This window comes from Maniola jurtina, chromosome 24, assembly GCF_905333055.1.
Source record: "Maniola jurtina chromosome 24, ilManJurt1.1, whole genome shotgun sequence".
NCBI classification, from domain to species: Eukaryota; Metazoa; Arthropoda; class Insecta; order Lepidoptera; family Nymphalidae; genus Maniola; species Maniola jurtina.
This window is the reverse complement of record NC_060052.1, coordinates 3,748,748-3,774,926: the sequence shown is the minus strand read 5'-3', so window position 1 is coordinate 3,774,926 and position 26,179 is coordinate 3,748,748. Positions and strand designations below refer to the sequence as shown.

General features: G+C 37.4%; 3 protein-coding genes across 7 annotated transcripts in view; 2 read left to right on the top strand and 1 right to left on the bottom strand.

Moving 5' to 3' along the window:
• The window catches only part of LOC123877537 (NFX1-type zinc finger-containing protein 1-like), a 30,382-nt gene extending 29,972 nt beyond the window's left edge, over nt 1-410 (top strand). For both annotated transcript variants that reach the window (XM_045924341.1, XM_045924340.1), the window contains one exon: nt 34-410. In XM_045924341.1, the coding sequence (XP_045780297.1) occupies nt 34-89 (56 nt within the window). In that variant the 3' untranslated portion in view covers nt 90-410. The remainder of the gene's footprint in view (nt 1-33) is intronic.
• Nucleotides 411-2,176: 1,766 nt separating this feature from the next.
• LOC123877538 (DC-STAMP domain-containing protein 2-like) lies at nt 2,177-14,072 on the bottom strand. Of its 2 annotated transcripts, XM_045924342.1 has the most exons (16): nt 13,414-14,072; nt 12,905-13,055; nt 11,276-11,435; nt 10,208-10,471; nt 9,276-9,489; nt 8,372-8,525; nt 7,289-7,457; nt 6,914-7,081; nt 6,420-6,563; nt 5,930-6,029; nt 5,684-5,788; nt 5,457-5,579; nt 5,195-5,267; nt 3,848-5,107; nt 3,368-3,467; nt 2,177-2,238 (listed from the first exon to the last, which is right to left on the bottom strand). In XM_045924342.1, the coding sequence occupies exons 1-16, from the start codon at nt 13,836-13,838 to the stop codon at nt 2,231-2,233; spliced, it is 3,618 nt and encodes a 1,205-aa protein (XP_045780298.1). In that variant the 5' UTR covers nt 13,839-14,072; the 3' UTR covers nt 2,177-2,230. The 2 variants fall into 2 exon arrangements, with proteins under 2 accessions (XP_045780298.1, XP_045780299.1); XM_045924343.1 differs by lacking the exons at nt 2,177-2,238; nt 3,368-3,467 and having other exon boundaries at nt 5,075-5,267.
• The window catches only part of LOC123877542 (rho-related BTB domain-containing protein 1), a 36,733-nt gene continuing 13,228 nt past the window's right edge, over nt 2,675-26,179 (top strand). The window contains exons 1-5 of one of the 3 annotated variants that reach the window (XM_045924351.1): nt 2,675-2,687; nt 10,610-10,613; nt 17,081-17,263; nt 18,056-18,159; nt 19,340-19,423. In XM_045924351.1, the coding sequence (XP_045780307.1) occupies nt 17,084-17,263; nt 18,056-18,159; nt 19,340-19,423 (368 nt within the window). In that variant the 5' untranslated portion in view covers nt 2,675-2,687; nt 10,610-10,613; nt 17,081-17,083. Of the gene's footprint in view, nt 2,688-10,609; nt 10,614-15,070; nt 15,499-15,947; nt 16,139-17,080; nt 17,264-18,055; nt 18,160-19,339; nt 19,424-26,179 lie in introns of those variants that run through there. The other 2 variants (XM_045924350.1, XM_045924348.1) reach the window with 2 other exon arrangements.

Here is a 26,179-nt window from a genome sequence, read left to right as displayed (position 1 = left end):
GAATACTTATTATTAATGCATGTAATGTCACAGGTGCCGAGTTGGAAATACTGCTACAGCACTGCACGGAGGCATGCGGCAAACAATAAAAATGAGAAGATATAAGTGTTTTCCAAGTATTGAATTACCTTTGAATGAAATTCAAAGAGCAATCGTAAGCGATATCGTCTCAAGAATGGAAAAGGAGCTGGTCATCAAAGGCGTAGGGGCTAAAGCGGGGCAATGGATCAAATTCAAAAGCCCCCAATTCTCCTATAGCATAGAGTGGCGTAGACTATAGAGAAAGGTGATGGCGCTATGGAAGTATCTATAGATGCGTGGAGTATGTGACTGAGATAGCTGGGGACTTCGTCTGTGGTGGCGTTTACTGGCGCGCGTGTTGTGACTTTTTGGAGTGTTTTTTTTGTTAAAACTGCCAGTCAGTTTAAAGCGCTCTAAGGGGGTGCCGTGCGTATGTCGGCGAGCGCCGGTACAGACGGGGTCCATACTTGTATAGTTTAGCTAACTTGTTACAAATAACTACAAACTTGACATTGGCTTATCATTGTAAAAGCCAGACGAGAGAGAAAAAAAAAAGAGAGATAACTGGGACGAATTAAATTTTGCTAGACTCTGGAGGATATGATGTCTGACTCCTGAAGATGCCAATAATTTGGCCAATGTTATTCCAATGTTATATTATTGTTGTTTAAGTTAGTTTGTAGAGTTTTTCATCGGTGATAAAATGTTAGTTTTAAAGTTTTTAAAGCTTTTTAAAAGCGACACAATCAATATCTTATATTTTGACATCACGCTGTTTTATTTAATCAATTGTTTGTAATTTTTGTATGCATCTCAATAATGCTGAGTACCTATATCATAGGACGTAATCATTTAGTTCGTTAATTATGTTTGTATGTAACCTGTGCTGTGATAGGACTTTAATCAACAGTCCATAATAAGCAGTGAAGAATAAAATATAGTTGCATTTCATATTATGGCGTAACGAAAACTCTACCGGCCGGTGCATATCTTCTATACTAATATTATAAGTGTGTCTTTGTGTCTGCTAGGTTTTCACGGCCCAACAGATTGACCGATTTTGACGAAATTTGATACAAAGGTTGTATCCCGGAAATTGACATAGGCAACTTTTGATCCCGGAAAATTAAATAGTTTCCACGGCATTATAAAAAATCTAAAGTCACGCGGACGAAGTCGCGGGCATCATCTAGTAATAATACATTATAGACTCTACTCTCTATTAAGAGGGCTCTCTCCGTCACTCGTTTCATACAATCGTAGTTCCAATTTCATTTGAATATTAAGCAAACAAAGTCCATGAAATTTTGCAAACTAATATCTATGTCTGTGGTTTTCCAGATTTCTGTTAAAACATTCGGTTTCAAAGTTACGCGGTCTTAAAAATTTACATAATTTCTTTGAGCCCCTGTAATTTTAAAACTACATATTTTTAGAAAACTCTAAAACACCACAGACACAGATATTAGTTTCTAGAATATGTCTGGAAAATTTCATGGACTTTGGTTGTTTAATATTCAAATGAAATTGGAACTACGATTGTATGAAGCGAGTGACGGAGAGAGCCCTGTTAAGTTCGCTTGTAACTCCGTAATTGTCACTTTTGAGTCGGCCAATCATGTAGAGATATTATAAGGTAATCATTCATCCAAGCGGCCAATCATTGCAGTGGTCAATATCACATGACAGTACAAACCAATCGTGCGCCTAATTTAAGTTCATTTATGCTAATTTAATTGGTTTAAGTTACGTGTTTAACAGATGTGAATTTGTAGCATCTATTTGAAATGACTATTATTGCTAAAAACTGGATACTTTTTTAACGCTTGTGACCAATAAATTGTTATATTTGTACCTGATGGAAATAAAGAAAAGATATATTTAAAAAAATTAATCGACTTTGATTTCAAATCAATAATACGTATACTAATCCATATAGTTACTAATATTTAAAATCCATACTTTTTAAGATAATATTCCATAGACGCAGTAGATCTACCTTTTCTTTCGTATATATTTCTTCTCTCTAAAAATCCCTTCCCGAATTTCTTTTCAACGATAGGACTCCACCAATCACTTGTGGTTGTGCTGACATCGCATAATTTAGTTCTATCTGTAGACGTTCCTTGGTTTGCCTTAGTTATAACATCTACTTCGAGTTCACGGACATTCTTCTTCGGTTTTGGACGTCTGGGTGAGACTTCGTAACCTATATGACTACATACAGTTGTATCAGTTTTTGTATCTTCCGTTGGAGATAGGGTGCTTAACGTTACATTAGATTCCGTTTCATCTGATGAACAATCTTCTATTTTTGTTGTAAGACCAAATTCTAGAATAATAACGTTTAAACATAGACAAGATGCCTAACTGGACAGGCTTGTAAATTGTTTTACCGCCACTTGCTCGTAAAGTGTTACTTTACAAAAGGAAGGGTTTCATTGTATGTATATTGGTTATTTATTATTTTTACTTCTATATTTGTCTGTGTTATCTTTGTAATTTTCAAGCGACTACCCTCTAAACAATTAATAGTTAAGAATGAGCTTATCAGCCGTCAGATGAAAAGTTGACAATGAGCTAGATCAGGGGTCGCCAAACTAAGGCTCGCGGGCCAAATCCGGCCCGCCAGTGCCATCAATCCGGCCCGCAACGACTTAAAACTAGTGTCATCAATCTGGCCCGCGACAGCCTATTTCTTATTGTCGTTACTATTGCTGTGATACGTTGAAGAAGAAAACACATAATGATAATTATCTACTCGGTTTTGTATACTTGCAACTTGCAAGATAACACTTAACCGCAGAAATGATGACGCAGAAAACTTAACTCAAGTATTTAAGCTTAAGCATATTAATCCATACTAATATTATAAATGCGAAAGTGTGTCTGTCTGTCTGTCTGTCTGTCTGCTACGCTTTCACGGCCCAACCGCTGAACCGATTTTGATGAAATTTGGTACAGACATGAGCTACATCCCGGGGAAGGACATAGGCTACTTTTTATCCCGGAAAATCAAAGAGTTCCTGCGGAATTTAAAAAACCGAAATCCAGGCGGGCGAAGCCGCGGGCATCCTCTAGTAACTAATAAATAACGTTAAGCAATCGAAGTAATTGAAATGCAAAAATGCGTATATTTGCTTAGGTCGCGCACTTTGCGACTAGTCTAGCTAGAAATATAGTTAATGGCAGAAAAATTTAAACTGTTTTGGCCCTTGGAACATACTGACAAAATCATTATGACCCTACTAAGGCTTCAAAGTTTGGAGACCCCAGAGCTAGATGATTAAATCGTTTTATTATTTGTCCTTAATTTGATTTTAAATACAATTTGAATGCAACTCACTGTCTAATTTTTCAGTTTTGTTTGGTTTTCCTTCATAAATGGAAACATTTGAGGGACATCGACATTTGCTTACAGTCATTTTGAAAACTTTTTTGATGGGCTGGAATCCAATAAAGAATACTTTTAAAGTTGAAAACTGAAGAACTCAGTCATAATATTACAATTTTAAAAACCTTGTTTCTCAATAAATGAATCAGTAAGTGAATGAATCAGTAATGAGGAATATTATGATGTAGAAAGAGTATCTAAATGTATTGCTTTTATCTTTTATATGACACTAGTGTGCCACTACGCTTTAAAAAAACCATCTTCGCATTATTGCCTTTCTAATGAAACTGGTTTGGGACACATCGGTTGGGTGGTTTCAAAGTCTATAACGGACATAGGTAGGTGTAACGTTTTTTGTGTTTTATAATGACATTGTGGGTGTAACACTATTATTATTTAGTCACTAAGTAAGTATATATTTCAACTTAATACTTTTAGTAATTGAGTTTCCTTAGCTTGCTGATCGCCAACCGTCATTCGTAGTTTTGCTAGATCGCATAAATCGTTCAATCTTTTCATCCTCTCCTTATCGGGGTCCTTATATAACTTTTGCCATAACCAGTTCTGATTCGATAGATATGAGGATAATCTATAATTTCTAACATGGATATTTTCTTCTTTAGCCATACAGTTTCTGTTATATATTTCAGTTTTATTTTCCTTCGCCATTTTTTTTCTACACTTAAAATTAGTATTGTCTTCTAAAAAAGAACAGTCACTTCCTATAACAATTTTGCTTGAAGGTGTTTCATTCGTTTTAAGACAAGATGAGCAGAAAGTACAGAATTTTTGAACCCCATTCGAACTATGTTTATTTTTAGACACATTTTTGTGTTTTTTGGATACATCTATATCTATGGTTTTTTTTTGCTTTTTATTGCTTTCATGAGATTCTCTATCAATCGTTAAAGTATTTAAGTCTATATCGTGTTTATTTTTACACCTTTGATCTTTATTTTTGGATTTTATACATTTGTTTGCTGTTAAAAATATTTTATGGGCATTGGATGTATGTCTCATGTAATTTCTGATAATTTTGTTTTTCGGATTGGAAGTCTTATGATATCCACGTTTGAATTTATTTATTTTTGATACATGAAATGATCGTGCTGTAATTTTAATATTATAGATATTTAATTTATAAATGCAATCACACCAAAGTTCTGAACATTTAAAGATCTTGAAGCGACGAACGCGAAGTTTTTTAGACAGTATTCTTAAAATATGATGCCATGTATTACTTCTTACATTTATTTTTAATTTGTTTTGACATATTTTTCTAGGCTTAATTAAACAATTTTTACCGTTATCAACATTTTTCCCTTTATCATCTGTTTTATTATATTTCTCAAAGTCATACAAACCCATCACTTTTTGCATATTCTTATGGGGATGCAATAAATACCAATTATTATTTAAATCAATAATGTCTTCTTCTAGTTCTTTTGAATTAATATTTTTTTTATTTTTCATTATATTCATAAGGAGAGTATTATAATTGATCAAGTATTTTGTATATTGACTATTAACTAGTTCATTTATCGGTTCATCATCCGATGGAATCAGTGATATTTCATCTTCAGCTTGATTTTTATGTTCTTTTAGATCTTTTCTTCGTTTACATTTTTTCTTTGTGTCTGATTTTTTGATTAGTTTTTCGGTTTCATCATCATGCACTTTGTTTCTTTTAAACTGCAATTATTGAAAAGTTTATTCCAGAATGCAAATTATGATGTTATTGCTATAATTATTATCAACTATTAGAGTATCATTGCTTACCGCAAAAGCATCGTCACTATTGTGATCACCACTATCTTCATACTCTTGATCACTACTCTCATCGGATGAACCTCTAGAATCAAAAGTAAAAATTACAATTTTTATACGGGAATCTCAATTTTTTGGAACAGCGTATTTGATTTGTAATTCGTTTACAAAATTAAAGGTCAATTATTTAATTTTTAAAGGGATTTTGTTTAAACGAATGGGCTAATGGTTTTGGGTGATTTCACGAGAACAACTTATTATATCAAATACTTACTTTTCTAAGCTTATATCACTGATATCCCCATAGTCCTCGGGAGGTAAACAAATGGTACATAAATGGCCAATATCACAAAAGCACCGTGTACAATAGACCCCTGGACATTTAGCCATTTTACAACTAAAACACACAAAAATAATATATTTTTTGATTATAAATGTACCTAGGTACTTCTAACATTATTTTTCAATTTCGATATAACTGATAAAAGTTAGCTTACTTACGTTATAAGTTTCATATCAGAATCATCTTCTTCTTCCAAAGCATTACATAGTAAACAATGAGGCTCTTTAGGTAAAGTACCGAAAATATAACGAAGGCACCAACATCTAAAAACAATAATATTAAGATTTGGACTGTAGGAAACCTAAGACTGTGTGTGGTGGATGATGTAGAAGAGTTTAAAACTTATAGACGGTACCCCATATCGATGAATAAATAATATCGCTATAATATAAAACTAAACTTACGGTAAAAGTGAATTTATCCAGTGCCGAAATGTGAGATTCTCTTGATCTGAATATTTGTATTCACGATGAAGTTTTCTGCGAGCCAATTTCATAAAGCTACCTACAATAATGACAAAAAATAGATGATTGAAGAACACTTACGCATAAAATAAAAGCATTATGTATAAATATCAATAATCAATTGAATTTGAAATGCAATGAGATATCCATAAATGCGAAGAAGGGAATAGAAAAATAAAGAGAATCTCAAGGAGGTCAGAAAAGGACGTAAAACCAACGCATAAAATCAAGCAGAAGCATATAATTATATACAGAAACATACCAACATTGAAATGAAAAATAAAAATAAAATGCAACGATATATTCTAAAAAGCAAAGTAATAGAATGAAGAGATTAAAATATTGTAAAATGAAGGAAATATACAGGAGAAATTACAAATTCATTACATACCTAAGTCAGACAAGGGATGACTTAAAAAAGGGAAAGTACCTCTAGTCCTCAATATATGGTTGTAAAGCCAAACAGCGCGTGTTCTAGCGCGCTCTGGTCGATAATGCCCCATTATAACGTGTCGAAGACGAAGACCGTATGGTTCAAATAAAGCAAAGAACCACAAGAGCATAATTAAAACGGCTAAAATATCAAAATTGGACAAATATATTATTAGACTTACTCAATAAACAAAATTAGATGACTTTTTAATGGTACCTAGCACTGTCGTTTTTATGAAATCATCATTATGAAATCCTATACTTTAAGCAAGCAATTTTTATCATATTATATTATTTAATCTCATAGTATATGTAATAATTGATTTCTCTGAAACAGCTCTGACGATTTGAATGAAATTAAATATTTTGATAATGTTTTACTTTCTTATATCTTGCAGAAATTCATGAATAATACCAATCAAGTCAAATAAAGACGAGCAAAGCTACTCCAGCGAAAATCTACATAAGGCATAAGGAAATAATATAGTTTACCAATTTGCGTATAACGTTGAAAATCAGGTGGATAAGGATTCGGGAGACAGGCGACAGGCGATGGAATGTTTTGCACCAGAGCCAGAGTTAAGGCATTAAATATAGATCGGATAAAATCAGCCACAATCCCGTGTCCCGATATTTGGACGCCTGCGTTAGACGGACCAGCTGGATACAAAAAATATGATAGATTATTATGGATCTTAGATTTTGTGGATCTGAGATTTTAGTTTTGTCTTGGATAGAGGAACTTTGCGACATTGTTCCATAAAAATTTTGGATTCTAACTTCTCAATCCTGATGCTGCAGGGGATCTGACCAATCCACGCGGGCGAAGCTGCGGGCATCATCTAGTAAATATAGTATAACACTAACGTGGCAATAATGTTTGGGATCTTCCATGGTAGCGTATGGTTATAAGAACCCAGTACAGACTATAGTCCGCGACGATGTGTATGAGAAGCTTGAACGTTGTAATCACCATGAAAACCATGGTGCGGGTAAGATAAAGTTTCTCACTTGTTACTAAACGGAAAGAAGTTACCTGAAAATATTTGAACATTTTGAAATTTCACATGAAAAATGTCAGCTAAATATAATCGCACTGAGTAGATTCCTGCGGCAGTGGAGCAGCCATATATAGTTCGTGACAGGTCGAGATGGCAATCGGGGTATGAGGTATGGGGATGCTCCGCACACCCACGCTATCCCGTACCGGGTTAGCGTGGGGACTGGGATTGCCATGTCAACCTGTCGCATACTCGCAGGAGCCTTGTCAGTTATCCGCCATTACCTATAATGAGAGTTTAATTGCATCAAGATTTTTTTGCGTAAGTAATTTTTTTTAAAATTCAGCTATAATATCTCCAAAATCCTTTTTTAGTGGGGGTTAGTATTATAGAAATAACTTCATGTATGTACAATTTCTAATTTCTAGACTTGAGCTGTACTTTTAGCTTTTATATTATTAGTACAAGATAGTTAGACATATAACCTCAAAATAAATAACTATGCTTCTTGGCACAAGTATTTCTTAGGATCTTAGAATATATCCTCAAAAGTCCCTATCTTCCCTAACTTTGGCTTCGACGTCACATCGTAAAATTCTACGACAACGCGCAACGCATCTTCGGAATTTAGATGGGAATCACACGTTGTTCTGCTACGTCACACCGCAATAATTGTAGTGAAATGGTCCCAAGATATGCAAACTACAGAAACTGTAAAGCCGGGACTCGACCGCGAAATGAGCGAGGTCATTAATGAGTCCGTTTAACTCGCAACGACAATTTCCATAGTTGAAGGCTCTTTCGTGGTCGAGCCTCAACTATGGAAATTATCGTTGCGAGTTAAACGGACTCATTAATGACCTCGCTCATTTCGCGGTCGAGTCCCGGCTTAAGATTTGGCACAGAGATCCGAGTATTCTATCAAACAAACTGTGGTAAAGTAGCTAACATTAATATATTTGGCTTGTTCTCTCCTATTCAGGGGTAATATAGTTTCCCGGCCCTCCCGGTACCTCTTTAGATCTAATTCACGCAGCTCTTGAGTCACGTACCGGTTATCGAAGCGTGATCGCGTTTCGAACATGTGCTGATAATATTTGGCTCTGAAGAAAAACCAGTTTGCTAAGAAATTCTATTTATGTAGCAAAAACTAGACCCACTAGATTACAACATGGGGTTCTTCAAGGAGCGGACCAACTTTGTGAAAGGCCAGCAACGCATTGGCGGTTCTTTTGATGCTGCAAATGTTCATGGGCAGCGGTAATTACTTAATATCATGATGTAAATTATTTATGAAATTACAGGGTTGATTTAGGTTTTTAAAATCACGTGAGGATTCTTTGATTTTCGGGGATAAAAGTAGCCTTAAGATATAACTTTCCAGGTCCTTAGCTTTATCTATGCAAAAAATCACGTCGATCCGTAGCTCTGTTGTAACGAGATTGAAGGACAAACCAACAAACAAATATATTTTTACATTTATAACATGGATAGTGATCTTTTTGAGCCATTCGCAATGTTACATAGAAAAGAAGCTTGAGTAAAATAAAAAGTTCATCGTCATTTCAATCCATCACCATCCCACTACAGCACGGATTTTTCTCTTCGAATATGAAGGGTTAACCACGCTGGTCGAGTGCAAATTGGCACTCTTCACACATCTTTGAGAACATTATGATGTTTTCCTTCACCGTTAAAGCAAGTGATATTATAATATTCGATTGCATAAAAATGCACATAGCTCCAAAAGATGTGAGCTTGGGATCTCCCAAACCCTGGACTCGTTCTAATAGGAGGTCAAAATCTTAACCGCTGGGTCAGATCATCGCTTTTAAAATGTTTCTTATTCTTACCTAAATATGATGAGCAATAGGAACAAGCTTGTGACACAAGAGCTCCAAGACAACCAAGTGAGGAGAGGATCAGCCCGGTTCCTGAGTTCAGTGACGATGCCAGCAGCGACCTGGCTGGCACTGTGACTTGCGTTGCTGGTAAATGTGTAGGTATGCTGGGTTTCGATGTGCACGAATAACGTTCTATTGATTCGATCAGTAAAGTCTCTTAGCTCTGAAATATCAGACTTATAGATTTATCGCATAGCTAAGTAGGTTCCTGCGGCAGTGGAGCGGTGCGGGAGGGGTGACAGTTGTCACAACTGAGCGATCCATCACATACTCTCGCACTAATCTACCTACTACCGCAGCCCAGCTACAGCTGCCCATGCGGGCAGTAGATAAAAATTATATCCCCCGATTATATCCACCGATGTCATAGAAATCAGTGGATATAATCGTGGATATAATTTTTATCTACTGCCCATGCTAGCCGGGCAGGGACCTACTCAGTTTTATCAAGGTTGAATAAGTCGCTTATCCAACCTGGATGATATGTGGTAAGTACATTTTTTACTCTTAGGCAAGAAATATATAAAAGAAGAAATATTACAAAAATGTAACTGACTGTGTTTTAATTGTTTCACGCAAGGACATTCTACTATCCACTGTAAACATAAAATATTCTGCAAGATATGTGGCAATTGTAACCACACTTTTCTATGTGTATAATAAGTCACTACCACAACTGACAACGTTCGTGAAATTGAGCTCGGAGTTAGTTTTAGGTACGAGTCACACGAGTGTAGTTGCGAAAAAAATTGTAGCCATAAAAATTGAAGTGAAAATATATCGAAAGACGACTATTATACCTAGCTAGAGCAATGATTGTTATAAAAGCTAATAGATACTAATGTACTTTATAAAATTAATGAAAGGATAGTAAATCTTACTTCTTTTCACAGTTGCGGCAAATGTCGTGGTAGCATAATCAGCAATAAAGCATACAGATTCAAACGGTCTCACACTCCAACAAGCGGACTTTGCAGCAAAGGAAGCACTGCATAACCACGAGAGATCGCCTTTGAAGGTCTTCTTACAGTTCAACACACCACGATCAACAGCTTTCAAACAGTAATCGTACGGAGTCCCAAACTTTTCGTTGCAAGTATTGCCGACAGAATTCAACCAGGATAGAGATGATTGGATAACGTCCGCTAAAATTGCAATATTATTCGCTGCCTGACCATTGAAGTGAGCAAATTATTTCAGAGGCCATTGGTCCTTTTACCCGACTGCGGCAAAGGAAGGATTATGATTTTAGCCGTCTATGTATGTATGTATTTATTTTATAGCTAGGTCACTGAGTATGTCCTACGACTATCCAGAATCTGCTTTCCCATAAAGTTAAGCTCAAAAGGCGCAGACACTAGTTACTGGTTAGTGCCTCAATAGTAACTCATTGGTGATTAGATAGTGACTCAACAGTAACTCGTTAGTGACTCAATAGAGACTCAATAGCAACTCATCAGTAACTTATTACTTATTCAATAGTAACTGTAATACTGTACTCGATAGTAATTTATTAGTGGCTCGCCAATAACTCAGTGTTTGCTACTAGCGATCCTCCCTGAATTCGTACGGATAGCTTATTACGATTACGTAGGGATAACTAATTTTTTGAAAATAAAATATAGTCCTATGTCACTCAGGAATAATGTAGCTTTGTACTGGTGAAAGAATTTTCAATATCGGCTTAGTAGATCCAGAGATTACTTCCCTCTTTATAATCCATACTAATATTATAAATGCAAAACTGTGTCTGTCTGTCTGTCTGCTACGTTTTCACGGGTCAACCACTGAACCGATTTTAATAAAATTTGGTACAGACTTGGGATACATCCCGGGGAAGGACATAGGCTACTTTTTATCCTGGAAAATTGAAGAGTTCCTACGGGATTTTAAAAAAACCGAACTCCACTATAGATTAAGAACGTAAGTATATAAATGTATCAACTTACCGATACCTATAACCAGAACACTTATCCTCGAGATATTCTCGTCGAGAGTGGAGGTGAGTCGTTTGATTGTCTCCACCATTAGCATTACAGTGTCCTTCATTGCGTTGAAAGGTTTTTTCATGGACTCGTTTATTTCTCTAACGCTCGTTTTTATTTGCTCCTGGAGCCAATAAAAACGTTATTTGTAGATCTAATAGATAACTTAAGGGGCATGAGACGGGCCTGCCCGCGAAATTCAAATTTAATTTGGTTTTTCGCATATTTTAAACTAATACGACAACGTAGGCTTATGGCATTTTCAATTGCGACAATGGCAGTATCATCCTCACAGGTTTATATAAAAATCTTTACTTGAAAGGGTCCAGGTTAAGAAATTAGCTGTAGTATCGACTAATTCTGACACATTAGTCGATACTAGAGCTAATTTCTTAAACTGGACCCTTTCAAGTAAAGATTTTTGTATAAACCTGTGAGGATGATACTGCCATTGTCGCAATTGAAAATGCCATAAGCCTACGTTGTCGTATTAGTTTAAAGAATGCGAAAAACCAAATTAAAACTGAATTTCGCGGGCAGGCCCGTCGCTTCCACCTTAAAAGTTTGTAACTTCGGAACATAGATTGGGTAAAGCTTTTACCACTTACTTATAAGAAGCTGCTGAACAAGATAAGGTTTAAGAATAAACACATAATTTAAATGAGCCTATAAAAATGTACGATATGGTTTTTCCTTGTGGTATTTTTTACTTGGTTGTCTCCTCCTGCCAGATTTTGAGCCCGGACTTAAAATTGGTAGGAACATAAAAGTATGCCTAAGTATATATATAATTATATTTTACAGCAAAAACATCGGTCATTTTAACAGGGATTTGTTTAACATAAGTATTTATTACCTATCTCTGTCATAACTTATATGCTAGCAAAAATTAAACGGTCTATCATGACTTCACCCGCGAGTCTACCCATAACAATATCCGAGACCAGCTGTTCGGATTATGGAATCTTCATTAATTTATTATCTTGGTAGGTTAAGTAGGAATCTCGATTTCCTATAGTACCTACAACTACAGAACGCTTCATAAGCTGTAAGTACATTATGCAAATTCCGAAGTAGAGAGGTAGGTAAGTACGAATGAATGCCCTATTAATTAAATGGGAAGGAAGAAACATAACTTTTCATGCCACATCATTAACTTTAAGCATTACGAGGTGCGTGCTTATTTTTTCTCATTTAAAATTGGTAGCTGAAGAATAAGATAGGTAAGTATGCCTGGGTAACAATTTTTAGGGTTCCGTACCTCAAAAGGAACAATGGAACCCTTATAGGATCACGTTGTTGTCTGTCTATCTGTCTTTCCGTCCGTCCGTCTATCCGTCCGTCGTGTCCGTCAAGAAAACCTATAGGGTACTTCCCGTTGACCTAGAATCATGAAAGGCAGGTTGGCAGGTCTTATAGCACAAGTAAAGGAATAAATCCGAAAACCGTGAATTTAGAAAGAAAAGAAAGAAAGCACGGAACCCTCGGTGCGCGAGTCTGACTGTGAGTTGGCCAATTGTTTCACAGGGACTCAGCTGGCTGCACGTTGTGGTTGAGACTGAAAATAATTTCCTTACTTTACCTCTACCTTACCTGACTACAAGCCATAGACTCTGATAGCACTTCTGAGTTCTTGAAGGTATTAGTGGCCGGTCCAGTCAGTATCAGGACGAGGGCGTAGCAAGTGAGAGTGTAACGTCCCACGCGGGAGAACAGTTGAGGAATCAGTAGGAATACTAAGCATCTGAAAAAGGACCGATTCTTATTTTTCTTCATTCCAGCCCTTGACCGCGAACATACCTAGTGGTAAGTGATGAGTCAGTGTTTTACCCCTATGCCTCGCAAAGAACGCAAACCCGTCAGCCCTGCGTGATCTTTCTCCGGTCATGTCCGATTTCCGTGCCATCGGGCTATGAGAGTGAGGGAATAGAGAGTGAACCTGTTTCCGGCACACTTGTACTCTATAATATCTCCTGCATACTTAGCTATAATTATGGAGATTGGCCGCCGTGGCCAAAATTCGGTTGAGAGAACATTATTTTAGTTATGACAATACTATGACCTAAAATTGTTGCAACGAACATACCAATATAGGTACCTACCTGATTCTATAACTAAAGGCCAGACCCAGAGTAAGTAGAACACCAATGACAGAGCTCATAATGGTAGCATGTATCAGTGATATCGACAATTGGAACACAAAGAACACAAAGCAAAGGTATGTCAGTACAATGCCACCAAAGAACCCAACGACGCTTTTCAAGATGATATCAGGACACATCTGGTCAGTTTTCAAGTAAAAATACAAGTTGGATACAGAGGAACCATCGGGAAATAATTTCTTTAGCTTCCCAGTCAATCGCGTTTTCGTCTCGCGTCTATAAATGCGCCATTTCTGCATCATACTCGTGGTCTTACGAGGTATATTTATGTTGGACGTGAGTATCGAGTTAATTTTTTCATCCTCGTACTCCTTTTTGCAATTCTCGATAATCCTGGCCTTCCATAGCGAAGTAAAATATGCCATTTTATGGGTCTTTTGAAAATGTTCTCGCTGTTGGTCACATTTTCACGAATATTTTGGAAAAGCGGCAAAAAAATTACTCTTGAATAGTTCTTGAATACGACACCTTGACGCGCCTGGTGTGACAGAAGTCTTTAAGAGGATTTCTTCTTGCTTACTAAAAAACTTTTTTAAATAATCCTCTTTGGTAGGTACAATAAAGCTATATCCACACCAAGTGCACAGGCACGTGCGATGTACAGCGCATTAATCTATACTTATTAATTAATATTTAATAAATAAAATTGGAGTGTCTGTCTGTAATTTTGAAATAACTACCTCATATTAAGCTCATATGGTTATTGGAACGATACCATAACTGAATCACATGTTTTTAAAATTTTATTTTAATAAATAAAATTGGAGTGTCTGTCTGTAATTTTGAAATAACTACCTCATATTAAGCTCATATGGTTATTTGAACGATACCATAACTGAATCACATGTTTTTAAAATTTTTGTCTGTCTGTCTATCTGTCTGTTTGAACGGGCTAATCTTCGGAACGGCTGAACCGATTTAGACGGGATTTTCACAGACAAGTAGAGGATTGACCAGGGAGTAACATAGGCTACTTTTTTAAAAACCTAAATCCACGCAGGCGAAGCTGCAGGCATCAGCTAGTATTATCATGAGTGCGGCAGCCTCACAAGCCAAAACGTCATTTAACTACCAGTCTACAGACAACAAGGAGTCAATGTGAGACAATCAGTTGTGAGAATAATTGTTCGGGCCTACATTGGCTCAACTCACACTCGAAAGTTGAGACTCGTTTCTTGAATGGAGCATTAATTGATATGCAAGGTGGCTGGGAGAGTAGGTGCTGGGTAAGTACTAAGTAGTAGCGAAAATAAGCATGGTATATTTTGATATTCAATAATAATAGACAATAGACAAATCCTCAAACTCCTAAAATTTGAGCAAGGCAATGTTTAAGAATCATTGATTTAGAATTGCTTTGTTTTATCACCAGGCGAAGCAAAAAATATTTAAAAATAATTAATAAGTAAAGCTAGGCTACACGAGACTAATAATTATAATTAATAACTACTTACACATTTTGTTAAAATAATAAAAAAATAGTGGGTAAACATTTTTTTAAGCTAAATAGTATATAAGCAATAAAACACAGCTTTGAATCTCTTGAACGCAGCAATAAATTCATAAAGATGTCATTCGCTTCGTAGTCAACCAATTCGACCGCTAGTCTAATTATGGGCTATTGACCACGAAACAAAAGTGATATGAAGGCAATAATTTGATAGTGCGGACATTGAAACAAAACTGCCTTATGAGAGTTCATTGACTCGATGAAAATTGTCAATAGCAATATTAAAATGTGCTCGGCCAGCTTGCTTGCAGATCTGCGCAGGGGGTTCATTCATAAAACATGCGCAGAACACTGCATTGCTACAAAATCAACTTCACTCTGTAATCGTTCGGGATAGATATCGGCTATATTTTCATTAATACCTATTAAAATTATACTTAATGCCGCTGCGTTAATTCGTGATAAACTTGTTTATTGTAGTGAGCAATAAAGGTGAAAATGATCAGATGATCTTCATGATTCAGATAAACTTTGGTTTTTAGTGTGTGGACGGATTCATTATTCACTGGAATCGCGTAAGTGAATTAAGAATTTTCTGTATTTTTTTACAATTTCTTTTGTACAGGGTACGAGTACGGTACGGTAATAGATAGGCCGTAACGTTTACGACAGTTCATTTTATTGATTGAATAATTGCTAGGATTTTGTGTCTCAATTTAGCTCCAAAATAAAGAACAGCTTTTAATAATTTAATTACATCTCCATAATTAAATTTTTAATTGAAAAAAATAATAACTAGTTATTTGCAATGAAATCGATTTTCTTGATCGCATTGTTAAAGTGTGAAACAAGCTTTAATCTTTTAATTGTCAAAAGTTTATTAGAATTTTTTGTCTGTGGACAGCAGCTGATCTTGAAAGCTTTTTGTTTTGATTTTGAATTTTTAACAACATTAACATTATTACAAAAATAAAAATTGAAATTTAATTGAAATTGAAATTAAATAAAAACAGGACATTTTTTTTAATTAACTTTAACTGTCTATTAATAAAGCGTAATAGAAAAAAAGTTTGCTGCAAGCATTTAGGAACTTTTACTTGTAGTTATACTAAGTACCTACATAAGATCTCTTGAAGTTTATTTAACTACTTTAAAATAGTAAAATTATGTTAATTTTTGGTAATAAGAGTATGCTGGATGAATATAAGCTACCAGGTGAATTGATTTTCTGTTTGTGAACAGTGCAATTTACATTTTACAAAGCCTAAACAGTTTTAGTTTGAACATGGTTTGAACCATGATCACCATAAGCTAGCCCAGAAAGACCACACTATATTAAAGAGTTTATCTACTTTGCATCAAGAAAACTAGTGATGACTGCTGTTAGTTTTAGAAGTTCTGAAGACATGAAAAACATTTCTATGTGATGAGACAGCTCACAGCATAATATTATTTTTAACCCCCAACCCAAAAAGAGGGGTGTTATAAGTTTGACGTGTGTATCTGTGTATCTGTCTGTTGCATCGTAGCTCCTAAACTAATTAACCGATTTTAATTTAGTTGTTTTTGTTTGAATGGTGGCTTGATCGAGAGTGTTCTTAGCTATAATCCAAGAAATTTGGTTCAGCCGTTTGAAAGTTCTAGTTCTCAGCTCTTTTCTAGTTATTACTGTAACCTTCACTTGTCGAGGGTGTTATAAATTTTTAATTTACACTTGTATTGTATATTATTAGTATTCATAATAGAATTTGTTTAACTGCATGCCTAAATTTCAAATAGGCACCCAAAATCTCCAAAAAAAAGGAGGTAAATATCAGGTCCTCAATTGTGTTTTTCCAATGATTTAGCTTTTTGGACTTTTCAGGATCTTTTGTTATTTCTCCCATTAGATTAACTATAGAAATTTATTTTTTAAGTAAAACTAAGCAGCTTTTGCTGATTCATTTGTATTTATTTTCATACATTTTTAGGATTCTGTACTAAAATGATAAAAATGGAAGCTTGCCTCCGCCTGTTTATTTCAGCGACTACTTAATAATTTTATTGATAGATGGATGATGAGTGATGACCTAGGATCTAGTCATCCACAGTCAAGCATGCTGACCACTAAACCAGTGAGTCTTAGCTTCACACACAAAAAATAGATATTTCTTTCAGATTATGGACAACGAACAACCCCATCAAGAATTGGTGAAATGTGTGGTAGTTGGAGACACAGCAGTGGGCAAGACGCGGCTAATATGCGCGCGCGCATGCAACAAGCACGTCTCCCTGTCGCAGCTGATGACCACGCACGTGCCCACAGTGTGGGCGATCGACCAGTATCGGATCTATAAAGATGTGAGTGATTGGTAAACTAGTTGGTGAAATGTGTGGTAGTTGGAGACACAGCGGTGGACGAGACGCATCTAATATGGTTTTTTTTATTGAGATACAAGTTAGCCCTTGACTGCAATCTCATCTGGTGGTAAGTGATGATGCAGTGTAAGATGGAAGCAGGCTAACCTGGAAGGGATATGGCAGTTTTCATTAAACCCATACTGCTTTGGTTTCTACACAGTATCGTACCGGAACGCCCAATCGCTTGGCGGCATGACTTTGCCAGTAGGGTATTAATACCAGACCAGACCAGAGATTCAGAAATTATAAAATTTCAAACTCCTGCTTGGGATCGAACCCGGGACCTATCACCTAATAAGACCACAGCGTTTACCACTGCATCAAGAAGGTGGTATAGGTAGACAAGGGCATCCTACTAATATTATAAACGTGAAAGTTTGTATGTATGGATGTTTGTTACTCAATCACACAAGAACTACTGGACGGATTTGGCTGAAATTTGGAATGGATATAGATTATACCAAGGATTAACACTAGGCTACTTTTTATCGCGGAAAATCAATGAGTCTTCATGGGATTTTCAAAAATCCATATATCGATCGAAGTCGTGGGCATCAGCTAGCTAGTACGTCATAAAACGAGTTGCAGGGAGCCGGTGGAATCTGGATGCAGGTGGCGCAAACCTGTGCTGTTGGAAAACCCTACAAGAGACACAATGATGATGATTTATGCCATGTTGAATTTATTATGAGCTGATTGACATAATATGAATTCCCTTGTTTTCCTTTGAAGGTATTGGAGCGATCTTGGGAAGTGGTGGATGGTGTCAACGTGTCCCTTCGACTCTGGGACACTTTTGGAGACCATGAAAAGGACAGGAGATTTGCTTATGGAAGGCAAGTAATTAGGTTACAGATTCGAAAATTTGAAGGTTGAAGGCGGACTTAAAAGTTGGGGATTGAGTAGACCATAATATTAGTGCTTCTATTGATCACCTTTATCATAAATATCTATATCATCATCACCATCAAAGTACTACAGCCCTGGGTAGGCTTTGGGTTGGTCAAACAAATCCATCATCACGGCCAGTCAGATGGAGTTTGCTTCCAGCGCTGAACCCAAAGAATCCTCATGTCCTTCTCCACTCCATCAACCCACCAACCTCTAGGTCTTTCACTGCCTCTAAAGCCCTCTGATTTGCTGTCCAACAACTTTTTAGGGTTCCGTACCTCAAAAGGAAAACGGAACCCTTATAGGATCACTTTGTTGTCTGTCTGTCTGTCCGTCTGTGCGTCGTGTCTGTCAAGAAACCTATAGGGTACTTCCCGTTGACCTAGAATCATGAAATTTGTTAGGTAGGTAGGTCTTATAGCACAAGTACAGGAATAAAATCTGAAAACCGCGAATTTGTGTTACATCATTTAAAAAAAATGTGTTTCAATTTTCAAAATAAGATAACTATACCAGGTGGGGTATCATATGAAAGGGCTTTACCTGTACATCTTAAAACAGATTTTTATTTATTTTTATGTATAATAGTTTTTGATTTATCGTGCAAAATGTTGGAAAAAATACCCTAGTACGGAACCCTCACTGCGCGAGTCTGACTCGCACTTGGCCGGTTTTTTTGGGGCTTGTGTGTCGTCCATGCGTTGCACATGTCCTGCCCATCGCATTCTTGACAGTTTAATAGTTTTGACAACATTCGGTTCCTTAAAAAGTTCGTAACAGTTAGTGATTGTAATGAATGTGCTAAAAACCATTATCACACTTCACACTAATATTATAAAGGAGAAAGTTTGTATGTGTGTGTGTGTGTGTGTGTGTGTGTGTGCGTGTATGTTTGTTACTCCTTCACGCAAAAACTACTGGACGGATTGGGCTGAAATTTAAAATGGAGATAGATTATACCCTGGATTAGCACATAGGCTGATTTTTATCCCGGAAAATCAAAGAGTTCCCACGGGAATTTTAAAAAACCTATATCCACGCGAACAAAGTCGCGGGTATCAGCTAGTCCTAGATAACAGCGAATATCCAAATATCTATATACTTACCTAATTATATTAATTTTAGGTCCGATGTTGTACTACTGTGTTTCTCAATCACCAATCCAATATCATTGAGGAACTGTGGAGCGATGTGGTATCCAGAAATAAGGTGAGTAGTCAGTAGATATGCATATGTCTACTACACAATACACATTATATGCAGGGGCATCTATAAACAGTTTTGACTAGGTATTAAATCAACTGTTTAATTTATCGATTTTACTATTACGACGAAGGTTTTCCTGTAAGTAAATCCATAATAAGTAGCAAGTATACATTCATATTTAATACATAAACAGAACATTGACAAAACAAGCCGAAACTAAACTATAAAATAAACATAACTAAAATATTAAACACTCATAAACTTAAACAAATTAAAATTCTTACTTAAAATACTTAGATATTAGATGGGTATTAGATTTAAAAAAAACCTCGTCGAAATTACCGCAGCGAGGAAAAGTATCTACCCAAGATGCTGATAGATCTTGGTCCAAAGGAGCTATCCTTTTGACCCGGATTTTAGGTCCGGGGGCTTAGGCGCTTTTCGAAATTTTTTCGAAAAAAAGTTATCGACTCTACCTTGGCTACCTTGGCTCAAGAATGTTTGGCCATCAAAAAAAAAATTAGATGATGCCCGCGAATTCAACCGCGTGGATTTAGGTTTTTGAAAATAGCCTTGGACCTCTTTTCCGGGATTAAATGTAGCATAATATATGTCGTCGCTATTTCTGTACCAACTTTCGTCAAAATCGGCAAAACGTATGGGCCATGAAACTGTAAGAGACAGACCGACACACTTTCGCATCACACTTCACACTAATATTACAAAGGTGAAAGTTTGTATGTAGGTATGTGTGTGTGTGTGTATATGTTTGTTACTCTTTCACGCCAAAACTACTGAACGGATTTGGCCGAAATTTAAAATGAAAATTGATAATATCCTGGATTAGCACATAAGCTACTTTTTATCCCGGAAAATCAAAGAGTTTCCACGGGATTTTGAAAAACCTAAATCCACGCGGACGAAGTCGCGGCCATCAGCTAGTTTTTTTTTTTTTTTTTAGATTATAAAGAATATTAGCCATGTTAATCATGACTAATATTCCCCTTTCCCCTCCAACTAAGCGCAAAGCTGTATTAGGAGTAGGTACGACAATAGTGCAACGGGTGGGGTTTGAACCGTCGACCTTTCGGAATCCAGTCGGCTCCTCAACCTGTTGAGCTATTGAGTTTATAATATTAGTATAGGTATTAGGTATGGATTTTTCGCGACGCCATTAGTTTTCATAATAAACGTCCTACATGAAGGTGAAAACCTCAATTAAATGTGTCTAGTGCCTCTCGAGTTATGCCAAAGCTAGACATGGTACACAGATTTTGCCGTATTATAGGTGTTCGCGATGATTCTCTATTAATTTAGTTCGAGAAAATACAATTTCAAAATAAGTGCACCAAAACAAAAGGACTGTCTGTTTACGCCGAAAAGAACAATAGGCCAGCGTCGAAAACACTCCAGAAACGTAAACATCTATTGTCTGCGGGTTTTTATGACCCACTCGAGGTGTCCAGAAAAGTCGGAGAAAGAGATAGACTTATACGAATGCAAAGGACAGACGGAGCCTCGGAATACTATATAAGCGGACGTTTTCGGCGACGGGACAGTGTGTGTGTGTTTATACTCTTAACAGTGAAAAGTGCTGAGAACCGAAAAGTGAACTCTTAAGTGAAATTAAGTGTAGTGAATTAGTAAAGTATTAAGTGTGATTAGAAATATTGTTGTGTGTTGAATAAACGTGATTTACCTTAACAAGTGTTTCACTGTAGTTGTCGCACGTACCTTGACGTACCTACCTACCCGCCAGTCATAAGGTTACTTAGTGCTCAGTGCGTTACAATTGGTCCTTCGAAGAGCCGGATCGGGTTATTGTAGTAGGTAAACCAGGTGAGGATGCCGACAACAAGATCAGAATCACGCTCAAGGATTACGGCGGAAACCATGGCGAGAGATGTGACTGTAAGTTTACCAGTCGAGTCTACAGACACGTCCACTACCAGTCAATCTACGTTAAGGACACCTCCGCCCTGTGTGAACGTCAGAGCAGTGGGGTCCCCGGTGCAACAGGTCGGGGACGTAATCAGGGGGAATACAGACCCTGCCCCCACAGAGGGGGGCATTCCGGTATTCACTTCTGGTACTATCGACGTTTCACCGAATGTTGAGCCTTCTGGATCATTCAGGATGAAAGACAAAATTAAGGGATCACGTCAACAAGCGCTAGACGTGCGAAAGACTTCTTTGAACCCTTATAAGTCTACGCGTGCGGATAACGCGCACCCGTTGCCGAGGAAAGAGAGGTCAGAAATCGAAAAAGAGTTAGCGCAGAGGGAATATGAAACCGCCAAAGCCCGTGAAAAGCTGGCTCGAGCGAAATTATTGGCATTACAGGAACAAGAGGAAACCGAAGATGAAATTTACGAACAAGAACAACATGTCGAAGAATGGGTAATCCAGGCTTCAGATGAATTTGAAAATAAAAGTCAGCACCAGGCGTCAAGGCAAGATGAAATATCGATACAATTACTTGTACAGGAAATCAAGAAGTTAAACGAAAAAGATAGAGATATTATAGAGTTGCCTTCATTCAGTGGTGCAAGTGCAGAGTGGCTAAATTTCAAGAAAGCTTATTTTGAATCAGCTGAGAACTTTTCCCACGCAATGAACCGAGCGCGCCTTCGCAAGGCTCTACGAGGAACTGCCAAAGAGGCAGTGGAAAGCTTGATGAATAGCGTTGATGATCCGATGATCGTAATGCGGCACCTTGAAGATAGATTTGGTAGACCTGGATCTTTAGCACTAGCAGAGTTAGAAAAAATGAAACGGATAAAACCAGTGAAAAATGATCCAAGAGATATTTGCAGATTTGCCAGCCAGGTAAAGGCCTCTATTTCTGTCATCAAAACCTTGAAGAAACCACAGTATCTTCACTCACCAGAAACTTCCAATTGCATAAGGGAAAAAATGTCAGTGAACATGTTTGATAGATACGTTGCCTTTTATAGCCGGTATAGAGATACTGAAATAGCTGACTTAGAAATAATCGATTTATTCCTTACCGAAGAAATACAGAATTATGGAGTTTTCGCTCCACCTGAAATCGATGACACCATGAAGCCGCAATACGCAAACACAAGAAGGACAGTTCACGCTATGTTAGAGCCAGAAGAAAGAAAACAAGAATCACCGTCGACGAGTCGAGAAACAGCCATTCGCACAGTTAAGGGTGCATGTACCTTATGTGATGAGAATCATGGCCTATTAGAATGCAAGAAATTCAGAGAAGCAAGCGTAGATGAACGATGGGCAATTGCGAAGAAAGCTAAGATATGTTTCAAGTGCCTTCGTTACAGACACCAGAGACTGGACTGCAAGGCTCCACCCTGTAGAAGATGCAGGAGATACCACCATGTAGCTCTTCATTCTGAAAGACTCGCACCAGCTGCAGTCCAGCAGAAGAACGAGTCGTGCAACAATGTCGACTACGAAGATGAAACATATTACGATGAAGATGATTATTATTGTGATGATGAACCAGAAGAGAAAATTGTATCCATCAATACCACAGTGACTAAAGGAAAGGTGTATCTGAAGATGGTGCCAGTGAACCTATATGGCCCAAAAGGAAAAGTCCGAGTGTTAGCATTGTTAGATGAAGGATCTACAATTACACTGGTAGATTCCTCGATTGCAGAGAAGATTGGAGTTGAAGGAAAGAGAGAACCATTGACAATAGAAACGGTTGGTGGAAAAGAATTGAAGAAGAATAACTCCTTGAAGGTCAAATTGAAAATAAAAGGCGTTAACAGTAGAGAAATAATGACAATGGAAGCCAGGACAATAGACGATTTGAAGTTGTCAGAACAAGAAGTTGGCACGAAAGTAATAAACGATTGTCCTCATTTGCTAAAAATCAGAAAAGAACTCGTTTACCCCGGTGAAAAGCCTAAGCTTCTTATAGGACAGGACAATTGGGGATTGATTGTCACAAGGAAACTATTAAAAGGAAAGGCCACCAAACCAGTGGCATCACTCACAGGACTAGGATGGGTTCTGCATGGATTTGATACAAGTGCTAATGCCGTAGTTAACTTCGTTAACCATTGCCGAACTAAGGAAGATAACATAGAAGAAATCACCAGAGAACACTTTAAAAGGGAGTCTTTGGGGACACAACCTAATTTGCCGAGTAATGAAAGTGACCGAAGAGCCTTAAAAGTTCTAGAGAGTACCACGAAGAAACTACCAAGTGATCAATACGAAATAGGACTCTTATGGAAAAAAGAAGACGAAACTCTACCGTATAATTATAAAAAAGCTCTTCAACGACTTACGAACATTGACAAGAAGCTAGACCAAGACGATACAATGAAAGAATCTTATGCAATACAAATAGAGAACCTGTTGGTAAAAGAAGATGCACTGGCTTTTAATGTTGGTTTGCGAAATACCTCAGAAGAACTCATGAATGGGAAGAAAATTCACACCAAACGAGAAGTAACGAGCGCTGTCATATCAACATTTGACCCATTGGGATTTGCGACACCTGTACTAATTCAGGGGAAGAAATTAATTCAAGATATTTGGAGAACGAAACTTGACTGTGATGAAAAAATTCAGGAAGATAAAGTGAAGTCATGGTTGAAGTATTTGCAAGAAGTATCATCCACTCTAAAAGAATTGAAAATCGCGAGATGTATCTCACCGTACTCACAAGAAGGAGAATTACAAACCTTTACAGACGCAAGCGAAGAAGCTTATGCCGCACTCGTGTATTGGCGGACTATAGAATTTGATGGAAACATACACGTTACCCTAATTGCAGGCAAAGCAAGGGTCACACCGACGAAACCCATTTCGATTCCAAGGCTTGAACTGCAGGCTGCTTTACTAGGAACAAGGTTAGCAGCGACAATAGAATGCGAAATGTATCTACGTGTGTTAAAGAAAGCACATTGGACCGACTCAAGTACAGTGTTGCAATGGATAAAATCTGATCCTCGAAAATTCAAGACCTTCGTAGCTGACCGGCTGGCTGAAATTGAGGTAACGACGAACGATGAAGAATGGAAGTGGGTGCCTACTAATGAAAATCCAGCCGACGAGGCGACGAGAGAGACGCCAAACGAATTTGACAAAGCAGCAAGATGGTTCCAAGGCCCTTCTTTCTTGCGCAAAAACGAAAATGAATGGCCCGTGAAAAGATTTGAAAAAACGAATGAAAATCTGGAAGAAAAAGATATAAGGCGACATGTTGGAACGATGAAGGTACCAATAATTGAGTTAGCAGATCCAGAAAGACTTTCAAGTTGGCCTAAGCTGCTTCAAGCTACTGGAAGAGTTGTCCGATTCGTGAATCTACTAAAAAGGAAGAATAATACCATCAACGTTGCCAAGCAGAAGGAAGAGAAATGGAAACCAAACAGAAAAACCCAGAGGAAGAAAGAACAAACAACAATAAGGAAGAACGCGAATTACAGACTGGCAAACTACCGGAGGAATGCTCATCATGGAGGAATACATCCTAGCCGTCGAATCATCGTGGTGGTTCCTACAGACAGAATCATCGCTTTAAACGTGAGAAGGTGCTTTGGCACCGCGGGGAGATTGTTCGCGATGATTCTCTATTAATTTAGTTCGAGAAAATACAATTTCAAAATAAGTGCACCAAAACAAAAGGACTGTCTGTTTACGCCGAAAAGAACAATAGGCCAGCGTCGAAAACACTCCAGAAACGTAAACATCTATTGTCTGCGGGTTTTTATGACCCACTCGAGGTGTCCAGAAAAGTCGGAGAAAGAGATAGACTTATACGAATGCAAAGGACAGACGGAGCCTCGGAATACTATATAAGCGGACGTTTTCGGCGACGGGACAGTGTGTGTGTGTTTATACTCTTAACAGTGAAAAGTGCTGAGAACCGAAAAGTGAACTCTTAAGTGAAATTAAGTGTAGTGAATTAGTAAAGTATTAAGTGTGATTAGAAATATTGTTGTGTGTTGAATAAACGTGATTTACCTTAACAAGTGTTTCACTGTAGTTGTCGCACGTACCTTGACGTACCTACCTACCCGCCAGTCATAAGGTTACTTAGTGCTCAGTGCGTTACAATAGGTATTTACCTAATTCTGTGGATTTTGCAAATAGTATGAATCTACCAATCCATATTAATTTATCCATACTAATATTATAAATGCGAAAGTGTGTCCCGTCTGTTTGTCTGTCTGTCTGCTACCTTTTCACGGTCCAACGCAATGGCCCAACGGTTTAACCGATTCTGACGAAATTTGGTACAGGGTTAGCTTATATCCCGGGGCCGGACATAGGCTACCTTTTAGCCCGGGAAATCAAAAAATTCCCACAGGATTCCTAAAAACCCATCCGCTTAACCGATTTGTATGTTGGGTACCGAGGTAGCTTGCGTCCCTGTAATTGACATAGGCATTTTATCCCGGAAATCAAACAGTTCCCACGGGATCTTTACAAATCTAAATCCACGCGGACGAAGTCGCGGGCATCTTCTAGTAATCTAATATTTAAAAGGACAAGTTGACTGAGACTGACTGACTGATCTATCAACGCACAGCTCAGACTACTAATAGGTACTAATATTGCGGAACTCTGTTGTGTTTTTATTAACCCCCGACCTAAAAAGAGGGGTGTTATAAGTTTGACGTGTGTATCTGTGTATCGGTGTATCTGTCTGTGGCATCGTAGCTCCTAAACTAATGAACCGATTTTAATTTAGTTTTTTTTTGTTTGAAAGTTGGCTTGATCGAGAGTGTTCTTAGCTATAATTCAAGAAAT